A 16,828-nucleotide genomic window follows, 5' to 3' on the forward strand; every position below is an offset into this window, starting at 1 on the left:
GAGCACTGGGACAGGCTGCCCAGGGGACTTGTGGAGTCTCCTTATATCTCCAGGAGATATTCATGACCCATCTGGATGCCTGTCTGTGCAATATGAGCTGGGGAGCTGCTTTAGCCAGGTAGGGCTGGACCTGATGATCTCTGGAGGTTCCTTCTAACCCCTACAATTCTGTGAATCTGTGTATCTGTGTTAGAAATGCAGCAGGATGCCAAAACCAGCAGCCAGAGACATGGTGTGTCTCAGGTTTTGACACAATCTCCTCACCAAGGGACCGCAGAACCTGATGAAACTGCAATGGGTTCAACATTGCCTGACCCAAGGGAGTACCAAGGGAGAGCTGGGATGCTCCTGGATCACATCTGGGGAAGCAGGATGCTCTCCCAGTCTGCCCCACTGAGTCCAATGACAGCCCTGCTCGCAGGAGCTCCTGGGCAGTGGTGTGGGAGATCATCCTGCTGTGGGAAGGGTTCCCAGCCCACCCCAGCCTGAGGAAACCACAGGTATTTCAGGCTGCAGAAGGTCAGGGCAGGAGGGATGAGTTGCACAAGAGCTTTTGGGTGCTCCTGTCCCTGGGTGTCACCGTGCCTGGCACACAGCCCCATCCCCCATCCCCCACACCTCAAGACCAGGAGGACCGATGCTGCCCAGCTCACCGCTGACCCCCTCCAGGCTGATCTAAGCAGCACGGCCGCAGCCCTCCCACGCCGGGCTGTGCTGGCCACACGCCGCCAGGCCCGGGCCCTGGTTAGGACCGGAGCGAATAAGCCGGCTGGTGACGAGGATGCTCCGTGGCTGGAGCTCAGGGGACGCTGCTCGGGGGAGCCCTGTGACGTGGGCGCAGCTCAGTGGGATTAGTGGGCAGTGGGACGTGACTGCGCGGCAGTCGCCTCGTGCTAATTAAAGCAGGGATATACAGAGCCACTCGGTTATCCCCTGCATTCCACTTATTTTTAGCTCCCAGGCTGCCCAGCCCAGGTGGCACACAGAGGGAGGGGCACGGCCATGGAGCAGGACAGATCCATCCCTGGCTGGTGCTCCCCACTGAGGGCTGGATGGACGGGGAGGGGACTGAGGTCCTGTCCCCACCCACCTCTGCCACCACCCCGCTCCCCATCCAGCACTGAAAATGGCCTTTTCATACCTCCCAGCACAAAGCACAGCCATATCCAGGGTGGAGGCAGCTCCCCTGTCCCTCCAAGACCCATCGTTCCGTGGTGGCACTGGCCTGGCAGCAATGCCACCACTCCCAATGCCGTCCCTTGTCCCCCCGCTGCCTCTTGGCACATCAGGAGAGTGTCCCTGGCACATGGTGAGTACCCTGTCCCCGTGGGCCATCACTGGGTGTGGAGTGGGACTCCCTTGGGTTTTAAAGACGCTGAAAAGTGGAGGAAAACAGCAGCTAGGAGAGAGTCCAACCCCCTCCCCCCTGCCCCCTCCTCCACCCACACCCCCTCTGTCCCTTCTGGGCCAGAACAGCCAGGTATTCCCCATGAGTCTCCCCCTTCACTGCATTCCCACAAGGGCTCTGGGATTTGATATGTTCATATTTGGGGTTTTCCCAGCCACCTCAGAGCCAAGCAGCATCCAGGGGTGGCCAAATTCCTCCTTAGGTAAAAGTCTCTCAGGGAGCGGGGAGGTCGGGCAGGCCGGACTATCACTCAGTAACTTTCAGCTGGGAAAACCCCCCACCCTAATTTGTTTATTTATTTCCATCCCTTGGCTCCAGGAGCAGATGCCCTGAACCCACGAGCCTGAGGAGCAAGGCTGGGGCTGTACAGGGCCGTGGGCTCCATCACCTCGGGCACAGCTCGCCCCGGTTCCCTGCTGCCCATCAGAATTAGCCTGTCTGTCTGAGCGGGTTTACGATAATCATCAAATAACTGGTTCATTGACAGCATGTCAGGCTGAGAAGACTGACTGAGCCCTCGTTTGCTGATTGCTAATTAGCTTAACATTCCTAATCCCTCATTAGTGACTATGAAGTAAGCTCTGAAATATGAGGTCAGCCCTAATCAGCATTTAAAATACAAAGCCCACTGGCACGTGATGGAGGCAGGGGAGAGGGGGGGTGGCTGCAGGCCAGCCTTGGGGGCTTCCATGGTCGGGGGGATGAGGCTGTGCAGGGCAGAGCCAGATGTGAAGGGTTAAACCCTGTGCAACACCCCAGAACTCAGGCCCCTGGCATGCAGTGCACATACCTGCTCCACGCCAGGTACAGGGATGGCATTCGGGGTGACAGTACATGGGACATCCCAGCTCACTCTCAAGTCTCATTCTCTGTTGTCCCTGGCTGGATGTCATCCCAGGGCTCACAGCATCCCTGTCCATGCTGGAACCTCTCACCTTGGCCCCCGCAGCCAGGCGTTCCCAGCTGGGAAGCCCCAGATAGACCATGCCACAGAGGGGGACCCTCGTGTCCCTGAGGATGGGCAGCAGGAGGGATGGGGGAGCAATCAGCTGTGGTAAATGCCCTCAGTGATTAGCACCACGTCCCTGCTCTGGGGCTCTGCAGAAGGGAAGGAGGCAATGGGTTTTGGTGGGGCTGACAGTGGGTTTCAACCCTGGTGAGCTGCCATGCCCAAGCAGGGACACGTCTGGGGTGACACATGACATCCCTGGGACAAATTCCAGGCAAAGCTGACTGGGCCTCAACCCCTACTGCATCGGCAGGACCGTGGCCCACCAGCTGCTGGGGACAGTGCCACATGCTGGTCCCACGCTCCCACCGCCATCCCCACCCCACAGGGTGTGGGCAGGGGCTTTGTGCCACAGAGCTGTGGCTTGGGCTCACTGCTCTGCCTCAACCCTGCCTGCCAAACCCTCCTGCCAAGCCCTTCTGCCTGCCATCAGCAGAGCTGCACCCCCTCCCCCTGCACAAATCCCTGAGGCCTCATTCTGCTCCGAGCTCTTGCTGTGCCATTTTTTTGGGGGGTGGCTGGGCAGCATCCCACCACTTGCTCCCCCCCTTACCTGAGGGTGGCTCCCCCCCTCCCTGCTTTCCCTCAAGCAGAATGTGTTGCATTTGCTTAACGTACACAAAGGCAGAGTGGAGTAACTTGCCTTCCCACAGCACTGGTGGGTGTTACTGGGCAGCACACACTTACCCAGCAGCAGCTTTCCCAGTCCAGCCTCTCCCGGATCAGCACTTTGCAAACCAGTTGCCCTCTCAGCTGCATCTGGTGCCTGGGCTGGGGTCCAAAATCACCTGCGTTGCTCCTCTGGCAGCCTGGCTGTGGGGAAACAGCCTGGGCCAGGCTGGTCTCACCCGAATCCCTGTGAAGACAGAGCTGTGAGCTCACAGCAGCATCGCACAGGACACTGGGATGTGCCCTCACTCAGCCTGACCCTGAAGGATGCTGCTGCAAAGCCTCCCATGGGGCGACCCTTTCCCTTGGCAAGGGCAGACACACACACACACACACACACACCCCCACCCACACACACCCCAAGGCACCCCAGCCCTCCACACACCACCTGTTATTACAAGCCCCCCTCCCCCCCCCCCCCCCCCAACAAGCAGGAAAAGGCTCACAGAGGTGACGAGCCCAAATCCTTCCCACTCACAGGGCACAGCAAGTGCTGCTGCTGCACATGCCAGATTTTGGTGGAGCCACAAGTCGCCCTTTGGTGCATCCAACAGCAATTCCAGCTGCCATTTCCAGTGGGGACCGAGCATCTGTGCGGATTGCCTGGGCTCTCCCACTACCGCATGGAGCCTGGCTGCTGGCACTGGGACTTTTCCTGTGGTATTGCTTGTGGCCTCTGATCCTGGGGAAAGGAAGCACACCTTGGTGTCAGCATCAGCAAGTGGGCACAGAAGGGCACTGAGCTGCCCACGTGCATGCTGCCCTTCAAGAGGAAAGTGGCCGTTGTTTGTTGTTGCTTAAGCCACTGGAAGAATAAACTGCTGTGGACTAAGAGCAATTTGCTTCTGACTGGGAAAACCATGACAGGAGAGCTGCGGGGTTTGAACTTAACCCTCATTAAACTCGAGCTGGGAAGTCTTAAAAAAGGAGAAAAAAAGAATGCTGGCACAAAGACGTCATTTGGAAAGCCCTTGTTGGCACATCTCTGCTCATCCCCAGGGAGCAGCACCAAAGGGATGCTCCCACCCCATCCCTCCCGTGCTGATGGCGCTTGATGCTCCGGACTTGAGCCACGGACCACGGGCAGCCCTTGCCCTTCCCCAGGTCCCTGCGGAGCCAGCAGTGGCTGCAGGAGCTGCGAGCGCTGCCGTGCCGGAGAAAGGCCGTTTCGTTCGACGCCACGGGGGGTGTAGCAGCGCCTTTCGCTGCGCTCCGCGCTCCCATCCCCGAGCGCCGCACGGGCCCTCTCCGCGTGGGCAGGAGCATCACTCTTTTATGAACTGACGTCAGCGGTGACGACCAGCGGCGCAGCGAGCGGCTGCCGGCAGAGGCACCGCAAATCTCCCGTGGACGGAGCTGCGCTTCGCCCACGGTTTCTGCTCAGCAGCGCCTCTGGAGCACGGCGACATGGGGTATTTCGAGCAGCGGGGAACGCGGCTGAGTCCAGCCCCCAGGCACAAGCGTCTCCCCCAGCTCTGCGTTTCCAAGGGCAGGAAGAAGCCTCCGAAGGCTTTGCCCATGGTGAGCGCACGCCTGCAAGCGTTAGGAGCCAAGGGCTGGGTTTGGAAAGGTTGTGTTGGTGGCTTCTTACCCAGACAGCCCAAATAACTGGGTGCACCGGGGCCACGTAGCTCCAGCCGCCTCCTGCCATCTGCCTAACCCAAGCCCGTGCCCCGGGCAGCCGCTGCCCTTCAGAAGTGTCTGTGCACGATGCATCATCACTCAGCAGCTGCCGCGTCCACTCATGGTCAGGACCAGCTTTTCCCTGTCTCACCACTGCTGCTGCCCAGGGAAGCTTCACCTCACAGAGCTTTTTACTCCTTCAGAGGGCTGACGCTGCATCAGCAGGGACATGGGACACCGTGTGCTCCAGGGACTCTTGGGGGAGGATGGTGAATTCGGGGCTTGAGTTTCAGAGTGGAAAGCTTCAGCTTATCCATACATCTGCCCCGTGGAGCAGAAAGTCCCCAAGAGCCAGGCAGATTTACTCCAGTACCTCCACTACCCAGACACTTATTTTCTGTCCCACCAAACAGCCGGTTGAGTGTCAGGACTGACACACAGCAGCCGGCGCTGCGGGACAGCAAGGAGGGGGATAAGGGATGGGTGATGGGGGAGGGAGCTGAGCAAGAAACACCCAGGAGTCTGAAATTATGTTAAAAAAAAAAAAAAAAAAGGTATTTATTTTGGAGGAGGATTTGAACATCAACATGCAGGTACAACATGAATAAAAATTATTGCACCGCTATTATGTGGCAATTGTTCAAGTTTCTAAAAACACAGAAATTCCACACGTTCTCTTATCTAGCTAAGTGCTGAGTGACACAGCTTGGCGGAGCCCAGCTCAGGAGGTGCTCGCACAGCCACCTGGATATGGTAATCGAACACAACATGAACACACACTTCTGTCAAGTCTTCTACTAGAAGTACAGAATTATCCTTCACATCCAGTAAGAGAAAAACCAGAGAAAGACTTTATCCTCCCCTCTTCGGAAGAAAGAAAGGGAAAAACAGAAGAAAGGAAGAAGGGGGGGAAAAAAAAGCGAATTAAAATACTCCAAATCACACCTTAATGCGAGTGTGGCAACAACCAAACCCACTGGTCATTCCTACCCCTGCCCCCCAAGCGCTCTTTAGTATATTAGCAGCCAAAGGCCTCCGACATTCAGACCTGGGAGCGGCCATTACAATGCTAAAGTCTAATATTTACAATAAATATCCTCCATTTCTCTTAGTTTGCAACAGTAAGAGACAAAGGGAAAGGTAACGCCGGGGGAAAGAAACAGGCACAGGGCAGGAATGCATCGGCTGGATGTGGAAGCAGAGAGGAGCTGTGACCCAGCTTTGAGGCCGTCGTCCCAAAACGGACAAGGAGCAGGAGACACGTCCAAGCCGACAGAAGGAGCCAGGGAAATGAAGGAGGACAGCAGCGGATTCGGATGGCCGTAGGCACGGCGCATTCACCACACACACACACACACACCACTCCCACCTCCTGCCTGTCTGACTTGGGGTTACCGACGGAGTTCTCGGCTTGCTGAAAGCTTCGCTCGGGTACCGCGGGTCCCATCCTGTGCTGGGAAGCGCCCTTGCGCTCTTCCCACACGGCTGTGCCAACATCTAGTTCATCTGGCAAGCTGACCTAAGGTATTTAAGCAATTCTCAGCAGAGCAAGGAGTCAGTCTTGGTGTATCTACCTGGTTTATCACCACGCTTTTAGAGGAAAAAGCTTTCCCGCCCAAGTGTTTTTGCTGAGGTGCACCACTTTAACTAGACAGAAGGTGGAACTGGGAGGATGGGGCACCTGGCACACCAAGGGAAAGCGCAGGACCAACCAGGGCTGGGGGACGCGGGGCTGCACTAAGATGCTCTCCTGGTAATGCTGCTGGGCTTTGGCTTCTGAAAAACCAGAGGTTTTTTTAATTGCACTGATCACTTTCTGTACCGTAGCTACAAAAGAGGCGACAAACACACACCCCACCTCTTCTTTGGCCAGTTGAGGCAAAAGCAGCACAAGCTGTGACACAGCAAGGTTTCCAACTCCTTTTTTTATGCACTAGAAAGGGTGACCCTGCGATTCGGCACCCCATCTGCCGGCTGCGAGGGGAGGGAGTCGGCGGCTACTACAGCCGGTACCTTCAGGGGGTCCCACCCCAACCTGTGTAGGATAAGGCAGGTTAAAAAGCCCTTTCTCCCCTCAGAGAGAGGTTGGTTTTCCCCTTCCACTTTTTATCTGCAGAGCCCTCTGAGGACACCCTGGGAGCAGGCTCACAGAAGCAGCTGCCTCACCGCAAGGAGAAGGGAACAGGGACCTGCCACCCAGGGAACAGCTGGGTCAGACCACATCCTCACACAGCTCTGGGCTCACTACTTAGCTGACAGAGACCCCTCTATCTCACCGAGGTTAGGCACTCTCTGGTGATAAGCCTGAGGTTTGTCTCTGTAATTACCACAGACTCTGGACACTGAACCAATTCTTCACTCTTCCCATCCTTCTTATAGTGTAACATACAGCCAGTCAGACCTTGCTTCTCAGCAGTTTCTTAGTAGATCCACCCATTGGGGAAGAAAGCAGTCAGATAAGGACCAAATCCTGCCAGGTCTGTTCCTTGCTACTGCCCCAAATCAGCACAGAATGATGCTCATCAACAAGAGCGCTTTGAGAGGCCGGGGATACCCAGGACCCCGGCAAGGCAATGGAAATATTGCGGTTTAGAACAGCAAACCAAGTGAGTAGCCTGGGAATTCCAGGGAAGAGAGCAGGGAGACAGCACAGCAGGCTCTGCTCTCACTTACCATCACAGAGAGATCTATCAACGTGTTATCTGGGAGCGCCGAGGCTTTGGTTAGTGTATTAAGAACACCATACACCTTCACACAGACACATGGAGTAAACACTCGTTTTAACATGTTAAAAAAAATATTAAAAAATATCTCAAACCAACCCAAGACTTGGTCCAGAAATGAAATCCAAGCAGCCAAAATCAAGTATATAATGGGGGGTAGGGGAGAACAGGACGGGACACGACAACAATGGTTACAGAGAAAGAAGCAGGGCAAGATTCCAGAGACCTTTGGGATTTGTGGATTGAGCAGAAATCAAGTTGAAAGAGGTGGAGAAAATATATTCCTATGTAAAACCACATTTGCATTTAGGGGAAGAGGATCGAAACTTCAAGTCTGGAAAAGGCCAAGACAAGGAAGAAGGTGGTGGAATGAAATCAGACCAACAGAGCAGGCTTTAGCTTGAAATACTGTTGCACGGTCATTCTGCTTCTAACAGAGTAAGCCAGTGAGCAGGATACTAGACCTTGCGGGTGATCCGCAGGGAGGTACACTCAGACAAGACCAGAGTAAAAGCTGAGCACAATCTGGGACGAATGAGGGGAGTGTTCATTGAGAGGAACCTTTAATTGGATGAAGAAACATCTTACAGTGCTACAGGTATCACCACTCGACACATTTATTGGTGTAGTATTATTATTGTTATTATTATTGATCTAATCCTCAGCGAAGAGCACTGTTATCCAGAGTCAGTCACACGTAAAGCAAAGCGATGTCTAAACCTAAGAGCAAAGAGTAACTGTTAACGGAAAGTGACCCCAGTGGTGGGAATGAGCTTGCTATCAAAGCTGAAACCTGAAAATCTCACATGTGTTTTGAAGTCTGCTTGCAGCTTGTCCACAGAACTCGAGGAGCCAGAACTCTTCATAGGTTTGTTTTTAAAACGGGCAGGTTCAGAAAACTCATCAAGTTTCCCAAGCCCCAATTCAGAAATGTTAAGGAACACCTTAATATCCCTACCTGTTTAGACTCTCTCCAAGAGAAGGGAAAGTCTCCAATGGTCATTTATCACTGAGATAACTTCACCCCAGACATAGCGGAAAACACGCGACTATGAATTTCTCTACGTTAAAACCAACCTACAAGGCCACCCCTTTCCTGGGGCCACTTATTCCAAGGCAGGGAAAGACATGAATTGAAGCCAGAGAAAGGAAGGTAAAACAGCATTAAAAATTTAAAAACAGAGGGAGAAGGTGCCATGTGTCCCACAGAGGAGAAGTACAAAACAATCTCAAAAGAACCAGCTTACAGATTGGAGATTCCTCTTCCTGATAATTCCATTGAAAAATACTTTTTCCTTGGTTTAAAGAGGGGGACTCTCTGTCCCACCCCTCCAGCCGAGTCCCCTGCCTCTGTATCCTCCACGGACACGCACACGGTGATCAAGGGGCCTTAGTCACACCCAAGAGGGTTTCCAGCTCTGGAATAACCTGCAGGCAACAGAGTATTTTCTTCTTGTCAAAACCCACCAGACTGTAAATTCCAAGAAAATACTCCACGCCTGTGGTCTCCAATGGCATCTCAGAGAGGAGGCTGAAGAGCAGAGAGTTTAAAGTAAGCTGCCTTTTTTGTACTGAGAATTTTTGGGATTGCAAATAAACGCAGGATTAGAGGGAAGAGCACGACAGGCCCTAAACTCAGGCAAAACAAAAGGTCTGGAAGGGGAAAATAACACAATAAAAAAACCTTAATGAACTGTTTCTTAAGCCCTGCTTTAAAGATACCCTGTTCTAAAGAGACCTCAAACGGCAAGCATTACTGTGTACAAAAATAGAATAGCAAGGATGAAAAAACACAAAAAACAGTATGAAAAAAACCCTCCCAAAAATAGATGTACACAAGTTCTATTTTATATTAGTGTATATTACAAAATTCAAACATGCAGTCTCTATTTTGAATGTAGAACGCTCCAGTCCACCTGCGCCAGGGATGCTGCTATGTTTTCTTCACAGCACCGTCGTGTGACAGGGGAAAGTCTGGTGTTTTTAACTGACTTCCAACCTCTTTGCCTTTCGCTTGCGCCGGAGTCCCTTCTTTACAGGGCCTCGTGCTGCCATCTGGCAGAGGAGAGGCTCTCAGAGCTGCTTGTCCAAGAGCCTGAGACAGCTCTTTCGATGGAGTGATTTTGCAGCTACTGCCCAACCCTTCAGATGCTTTTGCACTGCAAAACGTTGCCTCCTTTTTTGTCACCACGGGACACGTCGGCTCCCAGGGCTTTGCTGAGCTTAATGACTCTGCGCAGGACCCACTCCTCGTCGTCAGCCCGTCTGTGCTAGACAGTTTGGGCTTCTCTTGGCACGCTCCTGCTTGTGAAGCCTCCTGCCTTTTTTGTTTCGAATCTCTCTCTTCTTTACAAGAAGGACCCAAATGGGGGAAATCCTTTCTCTTTTCCACCTCTCCAGACCCAGACATACTGAGCTTCAAAGGACCCAACACGCTCTGAGCCAGCGGCACTAATTGAGACACGGAGAGAGCTCTTTCGATAGCACCGGGGACGAGGAGCGTGGAGGATACAGGACCCACCGGGCTCGTTCTGCCTGCGGTTGAAGCGCTCTCTGCCTGGGACGAGCTGGGTTGCTTCTCAGCACCAGGACTTTTTTGGGACGTTTTACTCACACTTCCAGCAGACAGGAATGAGGTGCTGTGCTGTTCTGCAAGCTGAAGCGTCTCGCTGCGATCTTTCTCGCTGCGATCCGCGGCGCTTGCCGAGAGAGGAGTGCTCACGCTTGCCGTGCACCACGAAGGAAGTGCCAGCAGAGGTTTGGAATCCTGTTTTTTCTGACTGGTTTCTGGTAGCAGAGGGTCTTTCAGGTCAAGCTTACCACAGGAGGCCCCCGAAGAGTCACCTTGTTCAAGTTCCAGGAGTTTGACAGATGGGCACTGTGTATGTTCTGTGCGATCTACTGGTTTTTCAATACTTGTAGTTACCCCTAGGTCTTTGATTGCTTCAGAAGACTTGTCTTTTGGACCAAAACACTCAAAAGTTTTGTTTTCAGGCAATTTATGGTCCTTTGCAATTGTTTCTGATCTTAGGAATGTCTTTTCTGAAATAGCTAGTTTTTCAGGAGAAGTTCTGGGGAGGACCTCTGCTGGGGCAGGGTGCACACCGATTTGCAGTGGCTCTGAAACAGGCTTGTTCTGTTGATTATTTCCCTTCTGCAAATCGTCTGTACCTTTTGGATCTTCAGGTAGAAAGGCATCATCTTCAATACTATCCTTGCTTTCCAATTTAGACGAAAACTTGCTATCCTCATTAAAAGAATCCGAGCCTTGGTCTCCACTTTCAGGGGGCTTGTCCAGTCTTCTCCCATCCTGACTGTCTTCTGAACCATCATCCGTTTCATCTTCGGAAGAATCTACTTCTCGGATCGCCTCCTGCTTCTGCAGAGACTCCCTCCTCTCCACCCTGTCCTGCCGAATGGCACCCAACTTCCTTGAACCTGGCTTTTGCAACATCCCTTTTTCTGCCAGCCCAAGTTTGCCACCTGTGCTTTCATTAGCAGACTCCTGTAAGCTCTGGAGACTGGGGTCCCTCTGCAGCATCTCCTTCTTAAATTCGGAGTGGGAGATATCCAGGCTATGCTTGCGTGAGGAAGCCAGCTTCTTCTCAGAAGAGGACAGCGAGGCAGCCAGTTTCTCAGCTGACTGCACTCTCTTTAGCAGAGGAGATCTAGGGGGCTCGGCACTTTTGGGGCGAGAAATTTGCCTCACCAGTGGTGGAGAGGAGTGTAGTTTTACTGGGAAGGACTGAATAATACTGGAGCTGCCGACTGAGTGTCCCGGTAAAGGAGATGGGGAGCGCTGCGGCGACGTGGACTGCGGGGTTGGTGATGGAGTGTGAGCTAGTGGCGACAGAGGGATGTTTCCTGCAGATTTACGCCTTGGAGACCTGTACTGCCTTTGGAGCTTTGGTGCTAGTCCGTGCAGAGAGCTGGGTCGGATGTGTCCAGAGCTGGCTGGAGAATTGGGAACGCTGGAACTGGGAGAGCTGCTCTGGGAGGAATTGCCACCAACTTGAAAGAGGGGAGAAGAAAGAAAAAGATTAACGGTCATTAAAACAAGTTACTGAAAATAAGACATGCAAAGTCAAGACAAAATGGCAGGGTACCACAGAGCACTGCAGTAACGTTACACAGTAACAGTGCATATCACACCCCTTCACATCATTGTCACACAACGCCAGGACACAGTCAGAAACACCCTGTGACCCGGCCGGTTTTCCCTGGAAAAAACCTCTAAGCAGATAAACCACGGGCATCATCGCTAGTGTCAGGACACAAACCTCTTTACCCCATCAGCTGACTCAGCTTTCAAACAGGACTTTGCCACACTGGTTTGATTCCTTTCCTCTGAACTAACACAGAAAATGCTTCAAACTGCTACAAAAACGTGGCAGCTGACACCGCACGCCTGCGACAAAGCGAAAGGAGGCTGCAGCACAGCAAACATACTCTTCATCTTTAACTGAACCAAGGGATGAGAATATATCCATCCTTAGGATAACTGACATCACAGCTGTCATTTTACTTCACAAACACATTTACTACCTGCTGCTGTGTATTTTACTTCAAGAATTAATCAATAAGCAGAAATATCTTAGGGGTTTTTTTGGGTTTTTTTTTCTCTTTTGTTACCTGAGTGTACAGACTCGGGGGTGGATCTGTAACTCTGTGTTGGTGACCGAGGAGACAGGTTGTGAGTTGGAGAGCCAGGCACACTTTCTCCAGAAGACAGAGAGCGGTTTAGTGAAGATAAACTCCGACTGGTGTGAAGTAGGGATGCTTGTTTAGTGATCTTCCTCAACAAAGAGCTCTTCTTCTTACTGTGGGAGAGCATTCAAAAGTTGTTTACAAGCCCAAATGATTTATTTACTTTTACTGGCATGTTTCAGCCAATTTTATGCCATGGTTAAAAAGAAAAAGAGAACAAAAAGAAAAGAAGAACCAAAGGACATACCTGCTGATATACATTATCTGCAAATTGCTTTCACAAAATTTCTCTTACATTATCTTGGTTACCAGTGAATTTTCACAGAGAAACATTGAAACAAACCTTTCCTGACCATCCTTAGTTTTGCTCTTCTTGTTCCTACGGGCCATCTTGGATTTGTAGCTGGCCTTTCGAGCTGGCCCCACTTTGATGGACGTGTTCTCAAACGGTGTGGTGGAGATGGACACTTTATTTCCACTCTGTCAGAAAGAAGATGCAGAGGACACTGCTTACGCTGCAGCTATCTGAAGCAGAGCTACAGGCCAGGCAGTTAGGCTGCCAGTTTATTGCTGCCTGCCATTTTGTAATCCTTTGTCAAACTCCATTTCCCCCTTCGCCTTTCCTCCTATCATTTATTAAGGAATTGCTGAGAGAGAGCCCTTTTTAGTCAGGCTTTCACAAATGATTAGCTCAGGCCCCAGCTGGTAGGTAAAGCTTCCCAGAGCAGGGAGTACACAGCATCTGACCTCTCCCATTGAGATCCCTGCTGCCTCAATTTAATACTTGAAATACTGGGAAACTTGAACAAAGTAATATTCTGTGGCCAATCCTATTCCCAGTGCTCTGAGACCGATGGCAGATGTGAGTGTATCAGGCACCTATCAGGATGAATCTGCAACTTAAGAGCGTGGCTTGTCTCACTCATTAAAAAAATAATAAATCCTGATTGCTCCTCTCTCTGCAATCCCAAAGATTTCTGTCTCTTGGAACAGTGCAAAGTGCTGTGGTTTATGTCTGTAAATGGATTCCGCTCAGAGGAGGTATCAAAACGCAAGTCATTTAACTGGATAATTTTAAGACCAACCATTACAAAGCTGCTTTTAAATACCACTAGGAATAATCCTCGAGAAAGCAGTATTAAGAGCTAATAATATTAGCACAGCCTAAAGGCAAAAAAATAAAAGTAATTGGGAAAAATGTTATGGTATTTGTTTCTTACAGTGATGTTTGAGGAAAGGTATACTTAAATCTCATTAACCTTTGTTTCTACTGCTGATAAAAATATATCTGACAGGTTCTTATTTCTCACACAAAATACCCGAATTCAGCTTAAATTACATGCAGAAATCGTTGAGATTTAGGGAACGAGCTGCAACAAAGAGGTTTTGCAAGACAAGGGCCAGGTGCTGTGCACATACTTGTATTTCAGACAACGCCACTTAGATACATCAAACAAGCTGTCTCTTACTTTCCATATTGCCTGCTTCCCAAAATGCAATGGTGCTGAGTCCCTACCTTCAGAATCAGCTCCACCACGTCTGTGTGCACCAGTCCATGGACCGGCTCCCCGTTGACATGGGTTATCAGATCCCCTTCACGCAGACCTGCTTCATTCGCTGGACCGCCTTCCTCCACGTGCTGGCAACGAGAAGGGGATGACTGGTTTGAGAAGAGGAACGTAGGGGATCGCTGGCCAGATCAGACTCAAAGCCCATCCATCTCATCTCTTGCTGCAGCCAGCATCAGCTGCTCCAAAGGAGGGTGAAAGAAAACCACTGACTGGCTCAGCCAAGCACAAAAACCTGCGCTCTTCCACTCCTCCCTCAGCATCCTGCCAGTCTGCTCCTGATCCAAGGCAGCCAGCCAGGATGGTTAAGCTGATCAAGCGACCAGCTCCTCCCAAAGCAAAAGGCTTAACACACGTCCAACAATTTTCAGCACTTGGGAATGTTAACTAGATACTCTTGATTTCCAGACAAGCATCCAGTCTCTCTCAATTTCTCTGCCATCCTAAATCCAGAATCCTTCCATGTACAGGCTGGAACCCAAGGCGGCCAACAGGCTTTTAAATAAGACTCAGTGCCACGTGTGTAGGGTGCCTATATTGCATCTCATCCCAGAGTTTCTTTTTCTGCTTTCCATCCTTTATTAACCTATCCAACATCAGATCTTTTCCCCCATGAACACACTGCCTTTCCCCATCACTGGTCAGAAAGGAAGGCCTCCTTTACAGTGAGAAGACGGATACGCTTGAGAATACTGCAACTCTCCCTCCAGGCAGAAAAGACTACAAATCAGTGTCTTGGTAAACTCAGTGGTTTTCAAGGAAAGCAGAAAGGAGCAAGGGAAAAATGCAGCTTCAGTTAATTTTTCTAGGTAAGAATGAGTGTTAAATAATGACCAAAACATATGAATTTCAAATTGTCTAATGAACACAGGGATATAAGGAAAAGAATGAACCACCTTTGCCCTGGCTCCATTCTCCCTGACTCAACAATTCAAACAACACTGCTTCGGGGAAGGGGCCATTCCTAGAAGTCATCATATACATAAAAAAAATAAGGGAACACGGAGATCAAGCACCAGAAATAACGGGAAGGAAGAGATACAGACATGGAAACCAGACCTCTTAGCATAGCACACAACTAAGCCAAGAGCTAAATCCCTGGGCAATCAGCACAGCAGCAGCAAGGCTTTAAGGCTTGTAATCAATTCCAAGCGACTGCTCGGAAAACCCCAGCAGACAGACTTGATCTGAAGCAGGCTACAATCACTAACACAGGTCTGAACACATTAGCTCCGACGGGCCCTCATAAACAACCCCAATACAGAGAGAGAGGGTATGTACACAGAAACATGCTTTAAAGTATGTGCTACAGGTGGAAGAAGGTGGATTCATGTAACCAGGGAAGAAAGAAGGAAAGAAAGGTTGTTGTGGTTCTGTGATGGGCTTGAAAACTGCTACAGGTACAACCCAAAGTGCTGTCACGTCGCGATTTTTAAAGGGTTTCCCCCCACCCCAAAAAGCCAACTTTGGGTCCAAGTACGGAGAGAGAAAACAGGGTGGCAAAACACAATTTGTGAAGTTAAATCCCACACCCCTGGCTAAATGCATTCCTGGCCCCAAGGGTACTCTTTAGAAAAGCAGAGACATACCCAGACCATGTGATGCACAGTGTAGATATCACTGTCACCCATATAGACGCGAATGGCGCGGAGAGTGAAACCGTATTTCTTTCCAGCCCGATGGATGATGATTGGTGGTTTCAGGTTTGCGATAGCAGGAGAAAAGTCACGGCTGGGTGAGGAGTCCCTCGAAGATGGGTTGGAGGATAGAGAATGAGGTGACATTGGACTGGCCAATGGAGAACACGTGTGGTGATCTACAGTGATGACACAAAGGTGGGCAAAAATTAGGAAACCAGGCCTCCAAAAGAGAGAAAATACTTGTTAGAGAACAGCTAGGAAACCATCTCTCCCAACGCTCTTAAAGCTGCTGGTCTTCACCAGAGCTGGGCTGTGCCTGCAGCTTCAACTGGTTCATGCTTTGAAATATCAAGCTCAGCAGCTTCCAAAAAGCCCATTTGGAGGTGGGTACTTGACACAGCAGCACTGCTCGCCTAGGATTATGCTTGGGTCACAGTGTTTAGCTCTCCTCTTTCAGGGATTTACAACCCATTAGAAGCATTTGCTTTAGGCACAGTTCTGGAACTCCCCGTTTCAAGGTTATGGAATATCATCCCCCTCCAAAAGACTGGAGATACCTTGATGCAAGTTACACGTTGGTGCTGAGAGAAATCAAAATCAGTTTGTATTAAACCAAAAAATGGTTAGGCAGACAACTACATCTAAGTAGTTTTGGTAGTGTTTTACATTCACAGGGCCAAACATATTTAACCCTAAAAAATTAGCTACTGCAGGGACTCTGCTACTGAAAAACATTGCAAGTGTACTTCAGAGTGCACTTCCCAAATGAGCAGTCAAGGGCTGGGCTATGGGCTAAACTATCTGACTCGGCTTGCTGGAGGAACAACATCCGCTTTTAAAGATACAAAGCAAATACAGAATTCTCATTTTAGATTAAAGCTGGTCAACATGAGTAAAATAAACCCAAAGAGCAGGACTATTAAATGCAGCTGTAAAAGGTAATCTCTAATCCATTAAGAAACACCTGCTGAATCACCCAGCACATATTTACCTGGCAGATGAGAGCAGCTCTGGAGGAACCTTTGGTAGGTGATTAAATACACATTTTAGAGATTTTTAGAATCACAGACTGGTTTGGGTTGGAAGGGACCCCAAAGCCCACCTAGTTCCACCCCCTGTTATGGGCAGGGACACCCTCCACTAGCCCAGGCTGCCCAAAGCCCAATCCAACCTGGCCTTGAACACTGCCAGGGATCCAGGGGCATCACAGCTTCTCTGGGCAGCCTGTGCCAGGGCCTCATCGCTCTCCCAAGGAAGGATTTCATCCTATTTTCTAACCTGACTCAGTCCCTGCCCTTGAAAACATGAGGGAGTTTGTGGTTCAAAAAGGAAAAGCCGAAGCACAGAACTGTGCATGGCCAGGACGGTGCCAAGCGGCATTGCTTTGGGAGGGATGGGCAGGCATCACCCAGCCAGCGGGCTCTGCGGGGTCAGCAGGCATGGGCCAGGTGCAGCCTCCTGCTCCTCTGAATGCAGGAATG

At 50.7% G+C, this 16,828-nt stretch overlaps 1 protein-coding gene across 1 annotated transcript in view; it reads right to left on the reverse strand.

Annotated features, from left to right (window-relative positions):
• Nucleotides 1-9,218: 9,218 nt before the first annotated feature.
• MAST2 (microtubule associated serine/threonine kinase 2) overlaps nucleotides 9,219-16,828 on the reverse strand; it is a gene marked incomplete at its 5' end in the record, with an annotated part of 188,223 nt that continues 180,613 nt past the window's right edge. Inside the window, 5 exons of the mRNA XM_084266399.1 lie at nucleotides 9,219-11,443; nucleotides 12,065-12,252; nucleotides 12,483-12,619; nucleotides 13,656-13,778; nucleotides 15,297-15,523. Coding sequence (XP_084122525.1) covers nucleotides 9,366-11,443; nucleotides 12,065-12,252; nucleotides 12,483-12,619; nucleotides 13,656-13,778; nucleotides 15,297-15,523 — 2,753 coding nt within the window. The 3' untranslated portion in view covers nucleotides 9,219-9,365. The remainder of the gene's footprint in view (nucleotides 11,444-12,064; nucleotides 12,253-12,482; nucleotides 12,620-13,655; nucleotides 13,779-15,296; nucleotides 15,524-16,828) is intronic.

This window comes from Gallinula chloropus (genome assembly GCF_964237585.1).
Source record: "Gallinula chloropus genome assembly, chromosome: 6".
NCBI lineage: Eukaryota > Metazoa > Chordata > Aves > Gruiformes > Rallidae > Gallinula > Gallinula chloropus.